Below are 25605 nucleotides of genomic sequence, written 5' to 3'. Positions count from 1 at the left end.
CGAGAAATTGCTAGGATATTAGTCGTGGGTACTCGCACCGATGAACTGGTGTCTCAGATTGGCACTATTTTGCATCCCCCAGCACACCCTCATCTCAGGAGCCTACCAATTTACGGTCATCTTCTTCCAATGTCTCTCAAGCCGCACGGAACGGCGATCTTCATTCCATCCCTTGCTCAGCCAATCCATTCAATTCACTTGAGGTTTCGTGTTCTCCGTAATCGCTCTTCCGGGCATCGAGATGTATTATCCAGTTATTTTCTCTGGCGTCGAACACCAGACCGAAACGCTGAGGAATATTCGTGATTGCACTCGTTACCAACCTTCTGTGATTGTGTTGAATTCATCCCAAATGCACACGAAGCCCACAAGCGATCCAACTCCAAAAGTCGAATCAAGATTTTGTTTCTATACTCACTCATTGAGAGCAGTAACCACTCTATACATAAGGAACCATCGAGCTTAAAATTACTATCGCACGCAATTATGTTACTTTTTGTCTATTGAAATTGTTGTAAAACCGCCTCCAGCGATATAGAACTTCGTAGTGAGGGAAAACCTGGCGATAATACTGGAATGGAGGCATTTAAAGTCGACGTTTGCCAAACCATTGCGAGATAATTCGCCGGAGGGAACAATTGACGAACGATTTGTTTCTTATGGAGATGTGCAAACGTAAACAGAAATGGTGGGCCAAAAGAGTCGTCGTGCGTGCCATCCCAACGGTTGAGTACCTCCACGCCTCTGGTCCAAACGTGAGCTCTTATTGGCTAATTCCATTCAGTAGCATTTTCATGTCTAATTGTCATAAATATTCGAGCGGGGGGGTTCCGGACTATGCAGAGGACCGACGGGAAATAAGCCACAGTCCCAAGTGGATCCAAGTTGGAAATGGCCGCAGTCATGACGCCAGTAATATTCAGGTTTCTATTGGGAGAAGATTTCTCGGGCGAAGGGAGGACATGGGCGTGTGTGGAGAAGGGGGGGGAGCGGCAATGCGAGCTCTCTCTCCATCTCCATCGTCGGCCAGCCGCACCTATTCCCGTAATTAAAAGTTATGGGTGGACTTCGCGTCGACGACAGCAGTATTGCTGGGGCCGTTCGCCCTGGCTCGTAACTCAAGCCTCTCTTCCCAGCCCCACGGCCCCTCTCTCTCTCACACTCCCTCCCTTCCTACCCTCAACCACTGCCTGCGTAGCTGTATGCCTTGGAAAAGAGGGAAGCGCCGTGGGAAAACGCGTCCTTACCGTCGTAACTTGTCCGAACGTCGCCAACTCCCACGCCGTAAGCACTGCTACCTCGGCATAAACCGGAAGGAGGAAGTGCGAAGTGAAACATGAAATTATCGACGGAGGCAGACGAAATGTTCAAGAATCTGACGAAGAGAAGTGAATATTTTTATTAGGCCATTATAAAACCCCTACTACAGCACTAATACAGCATCTATTTCAGTTCTTTTAGTGCATTTTGTCTTTTGGTACCCTTTAAAACACCGCTAGGGTGTGTGGCAGAGGGTAAATACACACGGAGAAATTATGACCCGAATATTTGTACCCCTACCGAGCTCGGACAACGTTATTCTGATCACCTATCGTTCGTGGGAAAAATGACATCTTAAACCTATCTGTTCTACACTTAATCTCTCCAATTTTACTGGCATGCTCTCTCCTGCCGTAGTACGATGGGGCTAATAATGCATTTTCAACATCATTGCTAAAGAGACATCCTTCCCATTTATGCAAGAGATTTAATTTGTACTTTAGCCTTCGCTTAATTGAGTGAATTCCAGCCTAGCTCCTCTGATATTTTGGATGCGCTACTAAATTTGTTATAACAAAGTTTTACAAATCTAGCTCCTCTATGCTGCACGCGATCCGATTCGGCAATTAATCAAATTTTGTGAGGATCCCATTAATACTAGAAGCATATTCTAAATGAGGCCTAACCAGCGACAGATATAATTTCTCGTTGAACTTTTCATCACATTCCCCCAACACTATTTTAATAAATACTAATTGTTGTTAGCTTGTCCACATATTCCCCGTATGTGTTTCACGTATGTATGTGGTTATTTCACTTATGAGGTTAACGCCGAGGTATTTAATCGAGTCTACACAGTGGACGTTCGGGAGGGAATTGCTCTTTTTCCAAAAATGCATCACTACGCACTTTTTAAGTTTGATTCTAATTGCCAAGTTTCGCACCAGCTTTGTATAGCATTTAGGTCATCTAACAAAGCTGCTGTATCCTCATGATTACGGATGTACCTGCCGAAAAAGAGTTAGAGAGATAGGTCCCGCCGTTTTTCTTTCGAAGATTTATTTTCATATCAAATAGCAGTGTGTTACCGTAGGGTAACGAAATAAACACTCCTAATCGTATGAAATATGGCAATCCAAGACAACAATGCAATCCTCTGGAATATGTACAATTTCCGTAGTTAACCTCCATAGATGGGATCGGGATGTTGCGGTGGTTAATGTACAGGATTCCCACCCAGAGGTCCCGGGTTTGAATTCTGGAGGCGGCAGATCTTTTCAGTGGTGTCACGATCCTTTCTTTAGGTTCTTTGTGGAGAGAACTTTTAAGTGAGGTTTACTTCAAATTAAGACTACGCGAGTAGTAGTAGTTTTGAGGGGAGGCGACCGACAGCTGAGGTCATTTGAGCCATAGGGGATGGACAGGAAAGGATGAAGGGTGGAGAGAAACCTGGCGTCGGCAATAGCTTACTCTTTACGAAAGGCGCCAAGGGATCCACAGCTTAACGTCCCATCCGACGGACGGTGTACTCACTCAAAGTGCACTCCACAAAGGGATCGAGATACCTTTGAAAAATATTCAACACCGCCGGGATTTGAACCCGGGCCCTCTCAGTGGGAAGCCAGTACGGTAGCCACCGCACCGAGTATCGCACTTGCGCTTCCCTGTCGGGTTCATTTCTGAATAGGTGGATGTGTAAAAGACATTAATTTCATAATTCTCTTTCTCTCGTTCCGTTTCTTCATTTTTTCTTCACTTTTAATTTTGGATACAATTTTGTTTTTTCTCAATTCTTCCGGTGAAAATGTTCATGCTCAAACATCGCATTTAATTTACGCCGCGGGAGTAATCTAATGTGAATGCATCATAAAGCACACAGAAATCCGTAAAGGAAAGCTAATTCCTCGAAGTTCGCCAGGAGTATTATTAATCTGCGAGTTATCATTTTTCGTAATGGAAAAATCCATCAAGACTACCATTCGTTAATGCAAAGTTATATAGTTTTTAATAAGTCATTTCCAACATTGATTTATTAAATTTCTGTGAATTTAATATGTAATTTTGACGCTTAATTGAAGTTAACTTATTTCATTACTAGACGACATTGTTAACAAGAGACTTGTACGCGTATACTGAATTTTAATCATGCATTTATGGTTGTTTTTTATTTTAGGAGCTCTTCAGATTGGGAACAGTGAGGAGGAAGATCAAGGGAAATATGAATGTGTCGCTGAAAATGTTGTTGGGACAGAATACTCGCACTCCACTATGTTATATGTTAAAGGTAAGTTTTCCAACTATTCGGAAAATTTTTTTAACTTCAGAACATTGGAATGCCCACGTTCATGTGGGCAAGGTTTCAAGTCACATTAGAGTCATGTTGTAAATGAAGATCCAATACCATTACTGGCTTCAAAGAATCTGTTGGTGAAAACTATTTATTGCTGCAATTAAATTTGTTTTTTTCTCATCCTCACACCTTCAGTAAATTAGGGTTCTTGTAGCATGGTACATTCAATATTAGTATGAAATTTCAAAGTTAACTCATGTTTTTACTATGCTCTAGGCTATATAGTTTGTATTTTATTTGTACCCACCTCTATGGTCAATTTTAAATTACTTCACACCATTTGCAATTGAAACATTTAATATATTCCGTGAAGAATTGCATGATCTATGAGTCATGTGGACAGTTATTTAGTCGTAACAGATCTTCACAGGCTATTGTCTGCTAGGGTATATTGTTTTCATGTTTATTTTCTGAGTTTAGTTATTTTTGTCCTAAATTTGTTAGTCTTTGACTCAAATAAATGGTGGAATTAATTTCTTTCATCCAAGTCTATTGCTTGCCAAAGTTTTGCTTGTTTGATTCTGTATTTCCATGGCGCTTCTATTTACTTTCAGTTCGACGAGTTCCTCCCCAATTCTCGATACCCCCCCGCCCTGTGGAAGAGGTGACAGTCGGAGGTGATGTTAATTTGACGTGTGTGGCCGTTGGGTCACCAATGCCCTTTGTTAAGTGGCGTGAAGGGGAGTCTACCGAGCTGACACCTGAAGACCAGTTGCCCATTGGACGAAATGTCCTTCGTCTCATGGGAGTCACCCGTTCGGCCAATTACACCTGCGTTGCGGCTTCATCGCTGGGCGTCATCCAAGCATCCACACTTGTAAAAGTTCAAGGTTAGTCATTGTTCTTGTATTTTATTTGCCAATTTTACATTAATGTAAAATGATTACATCCAATGACTTCTCCATAGTGCAAGTTATTTTTTTCCATCTTCCCCTAATGTCCAAATGGAATCCTTTCTTGGATCTTTTCTTTTGTTTCTATGAGCTTGAGTTTCTCAAATTTGAGGAATTCATAACAATGGCACCTTTCCTGTGGTGTGTCGTTACTTGATGATGGGTGGTGACTAAAGTAATGCGTATTTCTCAGAATATTTGGCATCGGTTACCACATCAACTTACTTAATTTTCCCTGGCAGAACTAATGAGAGAGAAAATCTTGTCCATTTGCAGTATCATTGTTTTAAATAATCCCTTTCCTTCCAACTAACTTATGCATTCATTTTTATATTTATGCAGCTCTCCCTGGTCCACCAACGAATGTTAGAATATCTGAGATTACAGCGACATCTGTGAGGCTTACGTGGTCATATGGAGGTGGAGGTGATACAGGGGATATGGGTAGGTTGAACTCGAAAGCTTTTTATTTTGCCAGTTTGTAAATTAATATTTTTGCAGTTATTATTAATGTTGACTTTAGTTGTAATATAAATAATTTAAACTTCAATGTATGTCAATTATACAACAAAATTCATTCGTAATTTGGCTGAATGCACAATACCTGGAGAATTTTTGCATCTAGATTATGACGAGCACTAAAATTATTATTAAACTTGCTTATTTTAAGCATTACTTTGTGGAAGTGATGTGTGTTCAATGAATTGACTGATATTATTATTTAACTTGAAAGAAAAATTTCCAGGAGATGCCTTTAAAATGTATTAATGCCTGATTGTGTTTAGGAACTTAAGAGTGTTTCATATGAAATTCAAAACAGAAGTTTGGCTGACTAAAAATTATCAGTGATTCCCGTGATCTTGTAGCCATGTTTATAAGTGTGTTGTGGTTTTTAACAAGCAGCCCTGGTGTGTTGCATTCATCATTCTTTTCTCTTGTCCCTCTCTTACGAGCTTCATTCTTGTACGTTAGCACTGTGTATCAGTATTTTTTTCTCAAAATTTTGTGTGCCTCTGCGTTGGCAAGTACACACTTACTGGCAGATAAGTCTCCCCCCTTCCCCCTTGAGCATTGTATTGGCCATTTTTCATTCTTCCTGAAAGTTACATTATTTCTGAAGATTTGCCACCTTTAATGATATTCACAGGATATTTCTCACGAGTCCCAGAAACATGTAATACGTGGGATCTTGAATTTTTCCCAATGCTTATCTTCATTGATATTATTTCCTGTCCATCTTTTTATCCCGTGGAATAGGCTCAAGTGTAATCGGAGCCGCAGAAGACCTTCAATACTATGTCATACAATACAAGCCTAAGTATGCAAATCAAGCATATTCGGAGATCAGCGGGGTGATCACGATGTATTATACAGTGCGAGGCCTTAGCCCCTACACGGAGTACGAGTTCTTTGTCATAGCTGTGAATGGTGTTGGCAGAGGGCCTGCGAGCACACCAGCGACCGTAACAACTGGAGAGACAGGTACGTTGGTTGTTTTAATGCAATTCATAACATTGGCATGACTTCTAATACAACCTATTGATTTCTTTAGGTCACGAGGAGTGAAATCGAAAAGGTCTATAAAGTTACATTCAGATACTGCCACTGCACCATTTTATTTTCCAACATTTTCCACTCTTAGACCATAAGTGATAAAGACCTCTAGGATAGTAATATAGTAGCTGGCAAGCTGGCGAAACCCTTTTTCTTTTCATGGCCAGCATAGTTCAACAAAGGCCTGATTAGAAAACGCAGCATCATGTGTTACATACCTGAATGTGGTTCTCGTCCTTTTCTGAAAGTATCAGTGCTTAACTTTTCTTAATTTATCTAATTATACCTAAGAAAATTAGCATTCCCCTTTGCTGCTTTAAACTTTGGTGTTCATTAGGTTAGAAAATGAAATGTTCACCCAAAGATTGTGGACTTTGAATATAGTATTGCTACAAGTGCTGTCCATGGTAGCTCCCGGGGAATTTTGTGGTTGGAAACTTCCCCTTGTACGTTCAGGCCAGAAGATGTATGCAAGAGTCACGAAATTATGCCTTATGTCATCACACTAAGTGTGTCATACTTGAGTTGTTAACTATTTCAGCAAATTTATTGGGAAAAACTCAGTATTAAAACTTAAAATTGAAAAACTAAAAGCCCTATTGTTTATAAGTGAAAATGTTTAATGGGGTCTTTGATTATTTTTATTCTAATGAACTGCATTCAGGTGGTGTTGCACGTAAATGATGATATGTATCTGGAATTGACATTATCTCATTTTCAACTTTTGACTTTCATAATTACATAGTCTTACTGATTTCAGAGTTGACGGGAGGTTGCAGTAAGAAAGGTTTACAATAGATGAAGAAAGACACTGCAGAGTTTATTTCAGTACATGAGTTATTATCACCTGAAATTGATTAGTTTGATATTATAGGTCAAAGATGTATAAAATTGATTTAATTTGTCAAATACTCATTTTGTCATCACACGTTTTTCATGCTCACAATTTCCCCTCATTTTATTCCTTGCTATGAATTTTGAAATTGATCAATGTGTTTTTGCTTATTTTTTGCTTCATTCGAGAGTTTTCTTTGGAGAACAGTAACCAGCAAGTATGTTACAAATTTCGGCAATACTTTGGAAGCAACAAATAGTACTTTTTGCCAAGTATCTCCTTACGGGATACTCTCCTTCCCTTCCCACTTTTTGTCACCAATTTTTGAGTGATGGAGCATTTTTTTGGAAAAAAATTCTGTGTGAACTTCCAATGAAACATTTTTTTAAAATAAACAGTTTTTTTCCAGTATTTTGTTAGAAGAAAGTAGTGTAGATTAGATGAGCATAATTGAATAACATTCAATTTAAAAGTATGATAAAAGCTATATCACCATGGCACATAAGCCACTCACTTTTTTGATGTTTTGAATTTTGAATATTTCAATAGCAACTTGATTTTTGCATGGCCGTTCAGTGGTCATGGTTGAAATGTATTTTTTCGTCAATCAATTTTTTTGTGTGGCATTTTTTTATTCATCAGCCATGGATGATCTGTAGAGTTAACTTCATGACAAATTTTTTTTCAAATTGAACTCTTGTGTCAACTCTTATGAAATGTCTATTTTTTCAATGCTTCCAATACTAATGCCTGTTTACTTGGGACTGAGCAACTTGTGTAAGTCATTTTAATTTTTTTACTGTCAGAGATTCAATATGCATATATATGAATCTCTTGGTACCTCCTCTGGTGTGAGTTTCTCAACACACATTAGAAAACCCCAAACTTAGTTGCTTTTTAACCTTTTTAGGAATTAGAACAAATATCTTCCTGTTATATTTTATTTATGTTACCGTGCTTTGACTCTTGAAACTGAAAGCATTTTTATTTCACATGTATAGATTCAGTGCATCAAATAGCTTACACATTATTTTAAAACAACCAAGTTTGGCACTTTTCATGCCCATGGAGGCCTTTGCTGGAATGTGGTTTTGATTTTATATCACCATCTTGTTATTACTATCAAATTCAGGGTTACAGTTATCGCTTCTTCAAAGATCAATGTCACGTTGAAGAATTATGGAATTGATCAGTTGGTGTGTAAAGGGTCAATGAATGAGTAATGTCTTGAAGCAAGAATTAAGAGAGTACACTGGTAGAATTTGAGGCTAAATTGGATATAGAATGCACATGTATCACAATTGTTATTCAATTGAGCCAGTTTCATTTAAAGTGAGTAACCCTGGATGGTTAGAACCAAAGTTGAATAATGAGTCTTTACATTTAAGCTGCTCTTGACTTTTATAATCTCAAATTTCTGCCTAAGACTGCTAAATACTTAGTAAAGGTATGCAGATTTGCTTTTCACAGCTGTTTTTCCTCAAAAGAATTTCTTTTTAAAATTGCACTCATTCTTTTAACACAACTGGAAAAAGCTTTTCAGTACTGCTTAAATTCCAATGCACTTTAACCAATGATGAATTATTATGTATGTCAAGTCCATAATGGACTTTAGTTGATGCTTTGAGTAATCCAGCCTACACTTCTAATAATATTTTCTTCTTAGCATGCCACTTCTAGTGTTTCATCTTGTCACTGCTCTCTGACTGTACTATCACTCTGAAGTTGTTAAGTGCACAATTAAGGTAGTCTTTTCCTTAAAAGTTGTTTTTTGAGCACCTGGCGGTGAACTTGTGTATCAGATGTTTCCAATATATCGGAAAGTAAAAATTCATTTGATTGGAAATGTTATTGCTTTGACTGCCTGGTTTACTCTTGTGGGCTGCACAACTGTCTTATAAGCCCAGGGGTCTTGCGTTCAAGTTCCCTCCATGGACATGTGTGTGTTGTGTCAAATCTGGTGGCTTGGTAATTGGGAACCACAGCCAAAGCTCATTGGGAGCTGAGAGGTAGATGCGGTGGAAGAATCATCCGCAGAGCAGGAATGTATGTTCTACTCCATCAAAGGCCTTTCCTTTTTGATAAGTGCATTTAATATTTTAAATATAATAATAATTTCTGAGAACCAATGTCCATGGAGATTAAACATAAAAAGGGAGTAATTATTTCATTTGAATCCATTGCAGATGTATGTATTATTCATGGATCGTTTGTTTTAAATTATTTGTTTTGGTGCTCAGCAATTGAAAATCATTGATTCAAAACCCCTCAGTGGATAATGCTGACATGCAATGAGTTTTCTAAAGTTTGAGCTTACACTTTGGTGAATCGTAAAATAGAGCACCTTGGAAATGCTTGTTCATATGGTTCTAAAAACTAGTGAAATAGTTATCTCAAATTGATTCTCCTAACTTGTGAATATGTCAACCATTCATACATGTGAGTAAACTCAATAATCGCATAATTAGTTCTATTCCATGGTCGAAGTCCAACTTAGCAATTTTTCCTTTGCTTGAGTTAGCTCGAGTGCCACTCAGTCCAACATGGCTGCTGTACTACGATTTGATGGGCCACTTTTAAGACAAATTCATACCAATGAATTTTGATTTCCTTCTTTCAATAGCATCCTAGTTTTTTTTATCAAAATTTAAGATATAATTATAGAAAATGCAAATGCATGCCCTTGTTGAAAGAAGGGAGTCAATAAATTAAATGTAAATTAACCCTCTGTGGTCTGGTAAGTTGGCCAATTATTATTGCACCTGCTATGTACAAATTCTTGCTGCGAGAAGTAACATGAATTGTGATGAAACGATATCAGAAGAATGCCACAAGGAAATACATGTGTATTAGTGTGAGAAATACTTACGAAAAAGTGGTTTCTTTCCAGACAAGTTAATTTTTTTAAATAGTAACCTGGTTCAAACAAAAGGCTTTAACTCTGATTACAAACGAGAAATTGGAATATTTCAAGGAAGTGAGCTACATCATGTATGTATCTACTTATGTAACAGAAGTTATTAAATGAAACTGTGTGGTGAACTTGAGAACTTAAAAATTTAAGTATCCTGTCACTAGCCCCACATTGCGGTGTGACCAAAAGGGTTAATAGACGTTATGTCTGTGCTTTGGGCGGGCATATTAAAGCCAAAACCCTAGGTTGGTAGTGGTAAAACCAAGGTTGTTTGAAGGAGTTTATGGATATAACTTTCTGTTTGCATTAGATATCCTTTTTAAGTGAAGTGCTTCATACTTTTTAGAGTTTTTATGCAGATGTGCAATGCCATTACTTCGTTGAATAAGTTCAAGGTTATTTCTTTTGAAGAGATAATGTTGTATTAATGTGTAGTGATCAAGTAAGTGGTAGCACAGAATGCATTAATGGAAATATTGTGTCGTACATGTGTCTGAGTTGTCGCATTACATCAACTTTCACTCACCGAAACTGTTGAAGTACAGTAATGTAATTTTCCATAGAAGTAAAATCATTTACTACACTGTTGATTAGCGCAGTGGTTTTGAATGTGATGGTCGGTTCTACACTCTTATCCCTTCCTCTGACACAGAATATCTTTTGAGCTGGGACAGAGGCAAGGCTTAGGATTAAATTTTTTGGAAGTCGGACGTAATTAAAACCTTCCAATAATATTAAAAAGTTTAAATATTGAGGTTTTGCTTTTTGCGTCGTTCTTTCTTCATCTTATGTAATGATATTTTGTGTGTACTTTCTTTGTTTAAAAAGGCTTTAAAATGAAGACTGTTGCTTCATGGGTACATAATACAGTCATGTTTTGAGCTGTTAGTTCAATTTTATCCAGTGTAGCCATATTTTGGTGGAAGTGATTTTATTAGTAGAATTTTTATGGGAGGCGACTGACAGCCAAGGTCACTTGTGCCATTAGGGATGGGTGGGAAAGGAGGAAGGGTGGAAAGGAATACAGTGTCGGCATTAGTCTAATCTAAACAAAAGGTGCCAAGGGGTCCACAGTTTAATGTTCCATCTGACAGATGATGTGCTCACTCAAAGTACATTAGCCACTGCACCCCCTCGATCCCCAACTGGTTTTAGTGTTCTCAGAAAGTTACAAAGGTGCATGTGTGAACACTGACTACCAAGAAACATTTATGAGTCCACACTATCCAATCTCTCTGATGGGCAGCACAACAGTCAGCGTTGCTAAATGCTTAGCTGTACACAACATTCAAATTTATCTATATAGGTCCATGTGTGGAGAGATTTAAAAAAATAGGAAATGAGGAATAGAAATATTCAATACTCTCCAAAATCAATTTTAAAACAAATGCAACGCATGAAATTAAGCATGGAATCCCCAGTGTTTAAATTGTTGAAAAAACAAAACAATGCAGGAAATAAAATGAATAGGGAACTTAGTTACCCGCACACTATGGCTCTTACAATTGAGACTCTGAAGTTGAATATCCATTGATAAATGGTATTGAGTGTGTGAGCAGGGCAGAGCAGCACTTTGCATCAAATGGACCGGCCGCACATTTAGTTTTCAGGGCGGATTGAGCAATGGATCACTGTTACAATGGACCTTTAAATCAGTGTTTGACCTTGCTTAGTGGGTAAAACAGTTCTGTGAATCCCATGTCCATGACGATTGAATTCATTGCTAAATTCTGTTGTTCATTTTCCTAAATAAAGCTGATAAATCTAATTTGTATGCTTCACAGACACAATCACACAGGTGAATAGGTAGATGCATTCCTAAGATAATATAGAACATAAGTAAATAAATAAGGGACGGGTATCAGAACAATTCTCTCTTTTTAAATTTGAAGTCCTTTGGCCTTTGAATACTTGAAGTCAAATACATTGAATCTCTTAATATGCTGCCATGAGAGTACCTGCATTACTTAATAAGTTTTAATGAATTTAATAAATAAAAAAAAATGATTTATGGAAACTGTTGATGCATGTAAACTAGCGGATGCCATGTGTGCAATTGAATACAGATTCTGTGATTTAAGAAAAATTATTCAGAAACTCTAATCCTCAACGTCCTGAAATGAAGCGGAATTGTTCTCAGTGTACAAGAAGTATATTCTGTTCTTGATGTAAAGCAAAATATGCTCCAGTTTGCATAAATCTCATTGCAGCATTCCATAAGGGTGTGTAATCACCACACTGCATTGCACCTTGTAGTTATTTGCCCAGTGTTTGCCAATGTATTACAAAAAAATAAAGGAGCCCGCAACAATTTGATTTTACTGTAGTCTTCACTTGTATATTGCAAGTACTGCCAGATTAGGTAGAAATAAGATGTACTTGGATATCTAATGTGCTGATTTCTATCACTAGTAATATTAAAATCAGCAGATATGTGAATGGCTTATTCAGCGAACAGCACAATGAAATTAATGTAGTATTAAGTTGTAAGAACTGCAGAAAATCATGAATAAGCATTTCATTCAATGTATGTGTAAACAATATGTGTAGCCTCACCACCTAAAATTGCACTCTCCTTTGTCTTAATGATATGTGCACTCAATATTTTATGCCAACAAACAAATATATGTAAAATTCAACAAAATACATTTTCTTTCTAGCTGATCCTTCTTTTGGAGGTGCCAGTAAGTTAATAATATATGAATAATTAAGAGTGGATTTTCAATTTATTAAGCATGTCTTTTTTGTTTTATCGTTGACATTTGTTTGTTTCATTAGTGTAAGCACTGAGTTAGTAACAGCTCTTAAAATAAGCACAAAAATTTCAATACATTGTCAATATGTGGCAGTGTCTCAGCACACCTATCAGTTGAGTTTACCTTCATTCTCTTTTTTATATTTTGTGCATGTATTAATATCATATGTTCCATCTTGCAAAATATTTAATATATTTCTTTTATTTCATATGTTTCACATTTTGTGGAATTAGTGTTGAACACTCAGATACAGTAGCTAGATATCTTATGATTTTTCCTGTCTGTCATTACTAATTCAAAGAACTGTGGGAGATGCGAGGACAGTCACTATGACGGCATAATCCGCTGATGTGCATCAAAATGCAGAAATTGCACAGTGTGAAAAATGTTTGTCTGGGCCAGGATCCAGGTCAAGGCAAATTATTTTTTCACCATGGAATTCCTCCTTTTCTCAAATCTTTCAATCATTTTTTGTAACAATTTAACACTGACTTAATATGGATGAATAAATTCTAATCAGTTTGAATTCTTATGAAAGCTCAAATCCTTTTTGCAGTAATTATTTTGGTACCATTATTATGGAAAAGAATTTTACAAGGGGCATTTTGAACCAGCATTTTTATTTTCATTATTATTTTGTTGCCCTAATTGATGCCTATATGATCCAAAGATATGTCATCCATATAACAGTAATTTAAAATCATTAAAAATTTAGCATCGATTCTATTCCCATGTAATAACTTTCATTTTTTTATTTTACCAGATGTTTGGTTTTGGCTAATACTTCTTTTAGTGCTTATTCCTCTTTTTTCTCTGAATGCTTTTTGTTCACCACTTTCATGCATAAGTTGTTCATTGTTTTGTTTGTTGATTCTTTCTCAAAAAGAAACTTTTGCACTTACTTTTTTCTGTGGTATAATTAATCTATGTGTGTTATATGTTCTCTTTGATTCAATAATCCATAATGAAAATGGCCCTCAACAGTATTTTTGCCATTTTAGCTATTGTCTTTGTATGAATTTCCTCAGAAAAATGTTGTATTGATGTCAATAACAATAACATTACTCCTTGGAAAACTGAAGATAGATATTGGATCATTAATTCCAATCCAATTTACTAATTTATCTATTGCCTCACTGTGTATTACTTTTAAAAGGAAATAATTATCAATTGAATCATTCACTCTTCTTCATATCAATGTATTCAACGTTTACTTCCCCCTTCTCAAGTTTTTTTCTATTCTTAGTTCTTTGTATTGAATTAACAGAGTTTTTCCCAACCCTCTTTTATCAGAACCTGGAACTGCTCCCCGGAATGTGCAAGTGCGGCCGCTATCTTCCAGTACTATGGTGATTCAGTGGGATGAACCAGAAATGCCAAATGGCCAAGTCACTGTAAGCAACATTTCAACTTTAATCATCTTGTAAAATTTCATTTGATGATCAAATGACAAATTGAGGCCCCGAGAAAGAGAAAGCTACATAAATACAATATAATAATCTAAACTATTTTAAACCCAGCATCCGTTATTCACTTTGCCCAAAAAAGTAGTTGAAAATAATCAGATTGTTAAACTAGGCTTCATCCTTGATTCTGCATCAAGCTGGGGTGATCATGTTCCCTGGGTAAGTCTCAAACCTATCATTACAGCGGCGTGGTGATGATAAAAGTCTTTTGGGACCATTTAGCCATCTTGCATAAAAATGTGATGCAGTAATTTGAGGGTATTCATTTGTTGGAAATTCCTGACTAGGTGATGAATCCATTTGTAGATATGGAGGAGTATTAGAGGAAGAATTAATTGGACCACAAAATGATGTTGAATTGAAACCAAAGCTTAAGAAAAATTATCAAGAGTTTTGGTGGCAGAAGGAGTTTTCCGATAGTTATCCTGCATTATAGATTGTGGTTAAAGAACTCCTCCTTGCATTTTCATCTTCATATTTGGTGGAACGTGGTTTTAGTGGAATCATTCAGCTTATTTCCAAGCAGAGAAACTGTCTTAAGGTTTGTGAACCCAGTGATTTTAGACACATGCTAAGTGACATTAAACTGGGTGTTGGAAAATTGGTATTAGGTCATCAAGCCCATCCATCCCATGAAAATTTTATTTGATGGAAATATGTTATTAAATTAGGCAATAGAATACCCTTAAATTACTTCTAGACCATTAAGAACTATAATTGTCGCTTAATTGTTTAACTAATTTTAGCAAAACATGATTGGTTATTCTGTTTTCATAAATTGAAAATATTCATGTTATATAATTGCTAAATGTAAATTAAAAATGATGTTTAAACTTCTAGGCAGTTCAAGGCACTGTTTCGGTGAAATTGGCTGTGATTTAATTTTTTTGGATACTTGTGTGTGTGTTGTTTCAACTAAAGTTTATTCCATAGCAAGGCCACCTTTTCATTTGATGATAAATTATTAAGAGGAATTGTGTGAAGAAGTATGTTTATTACTTAATTTACTCATGAAGGCAAAATATTTTCAAAGTTTTCTTTTTATTCAAAGAATAATTTTGAATATTACCCATTGTTTGAAAGAAGCTATGCTTCAAAGAAATGCACAATTGCAGCAAAACCATCACTTAGATCAGTGAACTGGGAATTTATTTAATTGATATCTAGCCAGGAAAGTTCATTCGTGTATATATGAAGCATGAGGGAAAAGTCCTCTTTTTGAACTTTATATTACCATTTCATAAAAGCATAAACAATATACTGGCCATTTATTTTTGTAATATGCTTCACCATTATAAAATAATACTAAAAATTTGTTGATATTACTATAACAAGAATGATACTGTGGGATAAATGAAAAATAACTTACCAATGCAGCCTTTATAATATCCTTAGAACCAAATTGTTAGGAAATCTTAGTCCAGGTAAATATTTCATGTGAAAACACCAAATCTAATTATCAGATAAGCTGATTCCTCTCCTCATTCACACCTGTTTTATTCACACTAAACCTCTCTGTCGAAGTACTCAGTGTCGTGAAGTTGTGTCAACGATAGACCAAATGAGATTAAACCCCTATAAAATGTAAATAAGCGCATGGTTTAAATTACTTCCAGATGCGGGAAACAATGTAAACCCTCAAAAAAAAAGTAGCTTAAAAATGGAGAAAAAAGGAAGGTCTCCGAGCCTTTGCAAATGTCACATTGTCAGGACCCTCCGGTACCCCTCTGCCGCCTCCATGCCTCTTTTTGCCCCCATAGACTAGAGCACCGCCCCACGGGGGCGGTAGTGCCCACCACTGCCCTAAACACTGTGAAAATCATGAGCATCATATTATTAAATAAACTATCACCTCCTGCATGCAGCACCAACGTTTCAAAATTCATGAGCAAACTGTATTATCGGTTATCAAACCAAGCATTTTTACTCCGTCGAGGAATTTCTTGAAGCTGACATTAATGGCTTGGTGTTCAAGTAAAATTTATGTAAACATGTATAAAATGTCGTCTCTTTGTGTTTTTGTTGTTATTTTTGATTACATCTATTGTGGAATATTTTCATCTAAATATAAATACAGTTAATGATTACAGAATGCTTATTGCTTTGCGCATTTAGAATAACCTTAACTTATAAGTGCTGATGGAACATTGTTTGATCTCACAATTGTCATAGGGATACAAAGTGTATTACACGGTGACACCCAGTCTTCCGATGGCGTCATGGGAGTCTCAGATGGTGGACAACAACCAGCTCACGACAATATCCGATCTCATTCCACACACCATCTACACCATAAGGGTTCAGGCATTCACCAGCGTGGGACCAGGACCTCTCTCTGCTCCGGTTCAAGTGAAAACACAGCAAGGAGGTAAGTGGTGAAGTTAGGGTGGAAAGGTTTATTTTGCAGTGACCATCTGAAGCATGTTGAGCAGCCGTTTGGTCTACACGGTGCGTTTACCTTGTTGTCTTCTTGGGCAGTATTTTATTGATACAATATTTCATATTTTTGCTCTTAATGTCATTTTGTGTGCCCTCAAATTTCATTTAAAAATTTGAATGGAATGAATTTGGCATCATTAATATTTTTATATTGATTTAGAGTTTTCAAACTGGGCATATATTTCTTCATTTTAAAAGATGAAGACATTGATTGTTTGGAATTACTTTTTAAGCTTCATTGAATAATTTTAAAGGACATTAAAATAATTCCATTCATGCATGAGCAGTACCCAGCCAGCCAAGCAATTTGCACGCAACTGATATTGGAGAAACTTCGGTCAGTTTGAAGTGGAGTAAACCTGCTCATTCGGGGGAAAATATTGTCAGCTATGACCTCTACTGGAATGACACTTATGCTAAGGTAAGTATTTTCCAAAGTGTATGAATTGTAATATTTTATAAGCCTATCACTGATATCCATTTCTCAGTATGAATTTTGTCTTTATGATTTCATTGTAGATGTTGATTCATTGGGTTTTGTAAATTTAGTCTGTAATCTTGCTTTTTTCATTTAAAATTATTTGTGCAATTTTGTTGAAAATGGGCCTCAATTTTCACTTCATGAGTTGTCTTCAGGATTGGCATGGTACTCACTTGCATTAGGTCCATGCTTCATGTATGCCTTTTGGCTATTCAGTACATTCAGGGACTTTTTCCAAACAAAAACATTTTTGTCTCTCATTTTTACGTTTTCTGATCGAGAATGCTCATGCTCGCCTTAACTAATTAATATCATTAAGCAAAATAATAACTAATCATAATGACAAATGATGCAGCCAAAATTACCATTGAATAATATAATTTCGTGCATCAATAGGTTGTTTAACTGTAAATTATTATTTGTTTCAATGAGCACAGTTGCCAAAGTGCAAAACATTGATAAATCGAGAGACTAAGGTGTTGCTATTAGGAATATGTGGTTTTTTTTTGTTAGTATCAATTTTTATTAGTATCCATCTCTATTTTCGCTAATCAAACTCTTACTAAAAAGTTTTGTGAATACTCTCACACATTCCAAATTTCTGTACATTCTAGAAAACCTCAAGTATTAGTTGATGAGGAACGATTATCTAGTGCAGTGAAGTGCTGACTATTCAACATCCAGTTATCCCTAGGGTTAGGATTGTTCCCGGCAAGAGGCACTCCCTCCCACCTCATCGGCCTCCATCCTACCTCAATGTTAGCATAGTCATTTAATGCATTGGGACAAGTCACACTGCTGCTCTCTGGTTACTTATTTGGGCAAATTGTAAGCATACAATAGCACAATGATGGGCCTTCAAGAGCATGGCTCTGTATTGGCTTGACGTAAGTGAGCAACTGCCAAAGCTTCTTTAACCGATATGTTTGCAAATTTATATTTATCTGCTCAAGAAATATTATTTTAAAGAGAGGAGTCAGTGTGTAATTTAGCAGTTGAAATTATTTAGGAAAAGCTAACCAACTGCCCATTACATAATCGTTATTTAGTGCGTGAAGATGCAGCAAGGACCCATTCGAACCAAATTTTTGTGAGCAATAGAGGTTGGTGATCGTTATTTGCTGTTTCTGAAGAGGGGAGAGGGCCAGTTGCCGTAATTACCATGGTCCTTTATATAGTGGACCTATTATTTCTGTCCATAGAAGCCAGAGGACCATATTCTCTCAAACTACCATACTCACCGTCAATTATTATTTACTTTTGAGAGAGGGGTAGTGCATGGAGGTCAATGGCATCAGTAAGGATATTGCATACCAGAAAATAAATTTACTTAACGTGGGTTTATGTCCAAATCAGTGGAACTTCTTCTGATTGATATCCATAAATTTTGTACCGGCAGTGCCATAAACTATGATAAAGAATTACTGTCTGACTTATGAGAAATCCTGGGAAATGGCATTCATTTTGCCAGTTATGGTATTGAGTACACACAATCATGAAAAAGAGTATTGGGATTTTATGTTTATGATTTTTTAACTATGTGCTACAACACATCTCCCGCAGTTTCTTTGGAATTTGAGAGTTATTATACTTATTTTTAGGTACAAGAAGAAGTATTTTGTTGATTTGTTCATTGGGCTGTCTACTTACCCAAAGAAAAATGTTAGTTTTACCCCTTTCCTGAGCATGCAAAAGAGGTGGCAAAAGTTTACTTATAATAATTATTTACATGGTATGGGAATGGACATGCTAAGAACAGAAAAATCTCCCAATGTCCGAGCATGCTATGAAATAGGAACAGAGGCCAAATTAAATCCAAATTATTTCTCTTCTTACTGTAATATACTTACATGGGGCGAAATTTTTATTTAGTCTGCATTGATACTAAATGATAGAAACCCAAAGGGCACATTGCCAGACCAAACATTGAATGTTGCATTAGCAGACGCTGAATTGGTTTTGCCATAAAGACATTCGGTTTCTTCCTCAAGATTATTTCTGGGACGATCTTTTAAGATGATAACCTTTATTTTCAGTGGACCTTGCAGTTTCACTGGAAGCATGGAGTTGATTGTGTTGCCTCAGAAGTAAAAACCATTAAAAAGTGTTTAAAATGATATATGCAAACAATGAACCTAATTAATCATGCGAGGATTCACCAGTTATCCTTCACAAGAGTATTAACGGAACACAAGCATTGCATTAACAAAACACATTTTGGCTCATTATTAACCCTCTTAGTGTGGCGGGGATTCCAGGGGTACTAGTGAGAAGTGCAAAGGGTAATTTAAGAAAATGTATCACCTTAGAAAAAAAAACATTATGAAGTTATTTGTTTAGATATCCATATGCAGTTTTTTTATTTTAAAATATAATATTGTAGTTAATAATGATGTAATACATTTACATCATCTGAAAAATAAATGTAATTACTACAGTATCATAAATTTGAAGAATATTTTTTTAGCAATTATATTTCGATTTTTAGACACAAAACTAATATTTTTTCAAAAACATTTTTCAATTAAACTACGATATTTAAATATAATAAAGAATCAAAAAGACATGCAGAAAATATTATAAATAAATAAAGAAAAACCAGTGAATTGCAAATTTTTTTGTCAGCCTCTGCATAGTTCGATTTTGTTGAAAAGGCTGATCTCACCGAGTCAAATTGGGACTTTTCCCCTTTCCTTGAGACTGCGGCAATGTGCTTACAATCTAAAGGCAGAAAAAAACCAAGTTCTAACTCACAGAGAACTGCTGACAATGTAATCCATTACACAGGGCGCAATTGATTAGATAGGATGGACGGCAAGAGAAACCAAAATGATTACAAAGCAGTGGTCTCATTTCCATCGTCTCAACAAAGTCTGAATAAGCAGCTATATATCAACACCACGACACTACAACACATTTAAGAGATTACAGATGAAAACAGATTAGTAGCCTTTCAGTGGCCTTTCATAGTGGAAAGACCACTCAGGAAAAAAAACGAGCAAACAATTAGGCTGAGCTTCCCGACATGTACAAAACTGAACGAAAAAATTATAGTAAGAATTATACTTTTTGAAAAGCATTTAAAATTGCTGATAAAATATTAAAAAATTAGTTACATAATTCTATGGAATTCAACCTATCGATAGCACAAAAACCATAAATTATTAAAGAAAAAATCATAAGTTACAGCGATTTAAACAATAGCCTACGCAAGAGCCGATATATCGGCCCGCCGCACTAAGAGGGTTAAATATACTTGAAGATGTGTTAAGATGAGGTGATGTAATGGGTGATATAATTCTGGAGGTCAAGTAATGTTTAATGAGAAATGAACTGATATTAGGAGGAAAATATGCAATAAATTGTATCACATTTTGAATTTGCTGGCCGATGTAATGAATAAAATTGAGTTTTACTCTCCCCCCAGGTATGACTCCATTTGTTTGGTCAAATTCTGTTTGTTTTGCTGGTTTGGATCCAAATGGATGTGTTTCATGTTCCATTGATGTTTGCGTGATTTTTAGCCCGTAATTGGCGATGAATCTGACTCAGCTTTGCTTTGCTGTATTTAGGAGAAGCACCACCGGCGAATTGGGATAACAGAAAGTTACACGTTGACGAGCCTGTACCCCAACACTCTTTATTTCATTTGGCTGGCTGCCCGGTCACAGAGAGGGGAAGGGGCCACCACACCACCCATTCCAGTCCGCACTAAACAGTATGGTAAGGTCATAGGAAGAATGAAATATACACCAGAGTGTTTTTCCCGGAGAATTGAAGAAGTTTGTCTGAAGCAGATAGCTCGGCGTTCAGTTTTGTAATTCATTTTCCTCTTTTCCAATTAAGTCGAGGACCATTTGGCTCTCATTACGATTGAGTTTTAGATTATTTAATTTGCTCTTTTAAGTTTAAAGAAAAAATAAATCCTGCCAAATAACTCTCTGCTAGCATTGATTCTTGTTGTCCCTGTATTGGAAGCAGTGACCATTTTTCAGCACTCATGTTGAATCATTTTTTAGCATTCTAAGTGATTTTTCCATTATGGTGTAAACTCAAAGGCAAAATGCAGAGCTATTTAATTCAATTCAGACTTCTCTGTGTATAGAATTTTGTTTCAGTAGTGTCTCCAGGAATTTTGCTGCCTCTACATATTGTAGCAATGATGCATATATTGGTGGAGGATGATTAATGCAGGTAATTGAACACAAGGCTCATTAAAAAAGTATAACATTCAACGATAGTTTTTACAACTACTGTGGGTGTTTTGGCAGGGAATCATGGGGGTTGGGAATTGCGGGAGGGATTTCATGAGTTCCCATGGGCTGATGAGGTAGGTAAAAGGCCTTTAGTGCCCATCAACATTTTCACCTTAAATTTTCAATCTCTTTGTGGTATTTTTTCTTACCTAATGTTCTGGTTAATAAAAATAATTTCCTCCTTAGGAGGTTTTGGTTTCTTTTTGGAAGTTTATTTTGCACCAATTTGGATCCATCTTGGATAACTTCCCTCTGCACAGCACTAAACATAAGATAAACCTTCACTAGAGCACAAATCTGTTTGACAGTTGAAACATTCATCTCTGTTTTGATGCACTTTCCACCCCTTTAACATCCCCAACACTTTGCATCCAGATTTTTACCGAACCCATATCTTTTTCCTCTATTATGTGACTAGATTTCTTTTCTCTATAAATTATTTAATATTCCAAGGCCAGTCTTGTGATGGGACCCACAATTGAGTCAACTTGTACACTGTTTTCCGGTAAGGCTCTTAGTCAGTATGTTGTTGATAAAGTTGATGTGCTGCACCTGAGGAAGTGCTAATTACTTCACCATCAGTGCCTTTAACTATTAAATAAGCACCTAATTAACTTCACTCCTGTTATAATGTGCACAATGATTGCTATGTAATAATGATCACCATTGCCATTGATTTAAGCCAGAATATTATATTTATATTCATGTATGTTGATACATTTGATACCATTTGTAATATCTTACCTCACGTAGTATTAATTGAGCACAGTTTTGTACATACATCCTTTTGCCTTGTTGTGTGGATGTCTGTATGATTGTCTATATACAATAATGAGCTTACAAGTAACTTTAATAGTGGTATGCTAAGCAATAAAAATCCATTAATCTCTTGATGAAGAATTCTGTATGTTCAATTAAAATATTTAATGACAATGCATGAGTTATCATACAGGTTATAAATCACTCCTTCACTGCTATGTGAATGATTCACTCTTGTTGCAGCACCAGAGCACTCAAGCATTGGCACATTTCCTGCTGTGTGATATTTGTTGTTTACTAATGATTACGTGATGACTTGTTGCTGTTCCCCCACAAACTAATACCTGGCACAATCAACCTAAAAGCACCTTTCATTTTGGCACCGCTTCACTTTAAAACCTGAGCACCTTAATTTTCATGAAACCTCTGCCTATGTGATTTGCACCGGATGCCCTCTGCCATACACTGCATAATTATCTGTAGACTTTGTAAGCTGATCACCAAATTTGCACAGTTTAGGCAAACTATTAATTTTTATACGTGGTTAAGGAATTTTTGTATTTCATTGCAAGCACTTTTTGGCATTTATCAGTTTTTATAAATAAGTTGTTTTGTTCTTTACAACTGCAGTAAAGTTAGAATAAATTTAAGAATGTATCTTGTGGGAAAATTTAATTTTAAAAGTTCAACTTCTGTTCAGATTGTTGATTTTTATGTCAGAACCACCGATTCTTATTGTAGCTTTTCTTTCAAGTGAAGTCATCGATGCTTATGGAAATACCAGTAACTTTTTGAAATCATATTTTAGGGTTTTTCTATTTTTTGTTATGTCTAGCTAATTATTCGGCAAAACTGGTCACTTGAATGTAGATAGAGTCTAACTTTGCACAAAACCGCACTGTAGTGCTTATTACCTGAACATGTTTAGAGAGCTAAAATTGTATTGTCTGTATTTGACTCATTGTTCTTCTGGGTAAATTTGCAATATCTTTCTTAAGTGAATGCTTGATTAGACGTGTTCCTCACCTCCATTATCACATGGATCTTTGAAGGTCCCAAAATGTGTGATCCTGTTCATCCAAAGGCATCCAATCCTTGTAAATTCCTCATTAGTTTTGGAGGAGTCAAAATAAAAAAGAAATGGTCATTTACTTGAATCATGAAATAGCTATCATCTCATCAGTTTTATGACAATACAGTCAAATTTCAAACGACTTGGCTAGTAATTTGTCCATTTCCATGAGCTGAGAATAGCGAAATAAGCTCACCATTTAAGCAGAAGCTAATACAAAATAGATGAATATCTTATTCAGTTCATTATTCATTTATAACTAGACATCATCAATTGGTTTTACTCATGTTTTAATGCTAATTTCAAAACATGATCAATTTAAATGGCCAGTGCCAGCTCTGAAACAAGGCAGCAGGATGAATCATGAATTTCATTTCAATGTGTGATACTTGTGTGAATGGCGAAGTGAATGTGTCGGACGGGATGTGTGTGTGCGATGTCGTTTGATTGCCCTTTGAGGACCCTTATGCGTGTGTTTTGCACATAGTGAGTGAGGTGTCATGTATGTGTGTGTTCAGGAAGGTGGACTGATAAATGCTTCAAATAAAATCATTCATTTAGAAGAGGTCACAGCAGAATGTGCTGTCAATACAAAGTCTGCAGTAATTAACATGGCAACAACAGTTCTTTCCTTGAAAAATGGCTAACCCATGCTTCCTCCTCAAATTATCAGTACATTGTTTATTTGTATAATTTTTGTGTACGTTTTCATTTTATAGCCTATCATATTTTGTCGTTGGATTTTCCCTCTGTTCTGTTGAAATACATTTTAAACTAATTTATTGTTTCACAGTTTCATGATTTGTAATTGTAGTTTTTTTTTGTTATTTTTCCATCCCCAAACTATCTTACTCTCTTAACTCCAAACATCTATTTACCACTAATAATATTATAAATCTAAAAACTTTTAACCTTTATTCTCACCCTCTTTGACTCTCTTCAATGTTTCCATCCTCTTTTATGTAACATTCCCCATCAAATCCAAAATCAATCTCTAATGCCGTCTCCTTTACCCCACGACACTTGAACTCCCAACTTTGTTTCCCTCCTGTTCGCATCACCCCCTCCACTCTGCTCTCCACCCTCCTCCCCTCCCCTCCCCTCCCCCTCTTCGCACCATTCTAAAATGTCTCATCTCGGTACTTCTTGGGTCTGGCCTCCACACCTCACTAACCCCCTCTGCCCCTAAACACCCAAACCCCGTCCATGGCTGGTGCTCGCTCGGGCTCTTGGCTGGTTTGCGCAGTGCCTGGAGCACCCCCGCAGAATGTGACCGTTGAAGCCGCCGGGCCTACATCGCTACGGATACGTTGGGCCCCGCCACCCGAGGCACAGCGCAATGGTCGTATCCTGTACTATCGCATCCAAATTGCTGAGGCTGGGCGCCAGTCAGACTCTGAAGCAGCGGTCATCACAGTTGACCAGGAGCGCAGGGAATTCATTGCTGACGAACTGCGTCGGTGGACCGATTACCGCGTGTGGGTCCTCGCGGGAACGTCGGTTGGGGACGGGCCACCCTCGTTCCCCGTCACGGCTCGCACCGACGAGGACGGTACGTGGGTGGCGTCCCCCCTCCTGCTGTCTTTTGTCTCCATCTCCGATGTGTCTCCCTTGAGCATCATACCCCCACATAACCCTTGGCCCCTTGCACACTGAACCCTTTCGAGGACATGCTCGGTTCTCTTGACAACAGGGTGATAAAAACTATGACATATACTTTGAAAATTTCACTCAATTGTGGTTATTTGAACAAAATCTTGAACTTTGGGGTGATTTATTTAATTTCAATAGTTGAATTGGACCAAAGGAAGTGTAGAACAGGGTGGCGACAGAACTGGGAAATAACAGAAATATCAGGGAATCTGAGCACTCTGGAAAGGTTAGCCTAAATTCAGGGTATTCCATAGAAGAGACCCATTCACTCATCACGTTCCAGAATTTCCAATGAGAAAACTATTTTGTAGCTTAAATGCTAAAATGACTGCCCTCTTCAGTTTAGTCAGTCTTTTCTTGGTAGATGCCCTTGAAAGTTATCATTAATGTAACAGTAGATGCCCTTGAAAGGTCATATTAATGTTATATCAGAGGATATGCTGACAATGTTGAGCATAAACTTCTGATTGGCATAGTTTTCCTCCCGAGGTCCTGCGCATATTTTCAGTGGATAGTGTAGCCACCTATTTCTATAAAATAAGACCGTTGGATTTATTTGATTGTTTGAATTCCCTCAGTAAAGTGATTTAATATCTTTTTTAGAATTTTTAGGATTTAGGCTTCTGATTCCATCCAATGTCACTCACTGTGCTTATCGCTCTATAAAGTTCTGGTGACATTGAAAATTGATATTTATGTTGATCGCATTATAGTTTGTATGATAACTTTGTACTAATGTTTGGTAGCAGAACAGCCTGAATGTATTGTAAGATCTGAAAATATCTGGATTCAAAGGAGAAGAGAACAGGAAATTGGGGAAATCTTGAGGAATTTAACTTTTCAGTTTCTGTCGCCACCATGGATGTCATCAGTAGAAACTTCAATTTGGGTTAATCAGCTAACTGCTCGCTGTCACT

At 36.7% G+C, this 25605-nt stretch overlaps 1 protein-coding gene across 3 annotated transcripts in view; it reads left to right on the top strand.

Annotated features, from left to right (window-relative positions):
- Lar (tyrosine-protein phosphatase Lar) overlaps nucleotides 1-25605 on the top strand; it is a 356161-nt gene that overhangs the window by 284648 nt on the left and 45908 nt on the right. The window contains exons 3-11 of one of the 3 annotated variants that reach the window (XM_071594168.1): nucleotides 3434-3544; nucleotides 4165-4440; nucleotides 4846-4947; nucleotides 5761-5985; nucleotides 13856-13956; nucleotides 16201-16396; nucleotides 16755-16888; nucleotides 20521-20671; nucleotides 24282-24587. In XM_071594168.1, coding sequence (XP_071450269.1) covers nucleotides 3434-3544; nucleotides 4165-4440; nucleotides 4846-4947; nucleotides 5761-5985; nucleotides 13856-13956; nucleotides 16201-16396; nucleotides 16755-16888; nucleotides 20521-20671; nucleotides 24282-24587 — 1602 coding nt within the window. Of the gene's footprint in view, nucleotides 1-3433; nucleotides 3545-4164; nucleotides 4441-4845; nucleotides 4948-5760; nucleotides 5986-7601; nucleotides 7670-12466; nucleotides 12491-13855; nucleotides 13957-16200; nucleotides 16397-16754; nucleotides 16889-20520; nucleotides 20672-24281; nucleotides 24588-25605 lie in introns of those variants that run through there. The other 2 variants (XM_071594169.1, XM_071594170.1) reach the window with 2 other exon arrangements.

This window comes from Hetaerina americana, unplaced genomic scaffold, assembly GCF_022747635.1.
Source record: "Hetaerina americana unplaced genomic scaffold, ioHetAmer1.1.p SCAF_6, whole genome shotgun sequence".
Lineage (NCBI taxonomy): Eukaryota > Metazoa > Arthropoda > Insecta > Odonata > Calopterygidae > Hetaerina > Hetaerina americana.
Note: the sequence above shows the minus strand (reverse complement) of the source record. Positions and strands in the feature narration are given on the sequence as shown.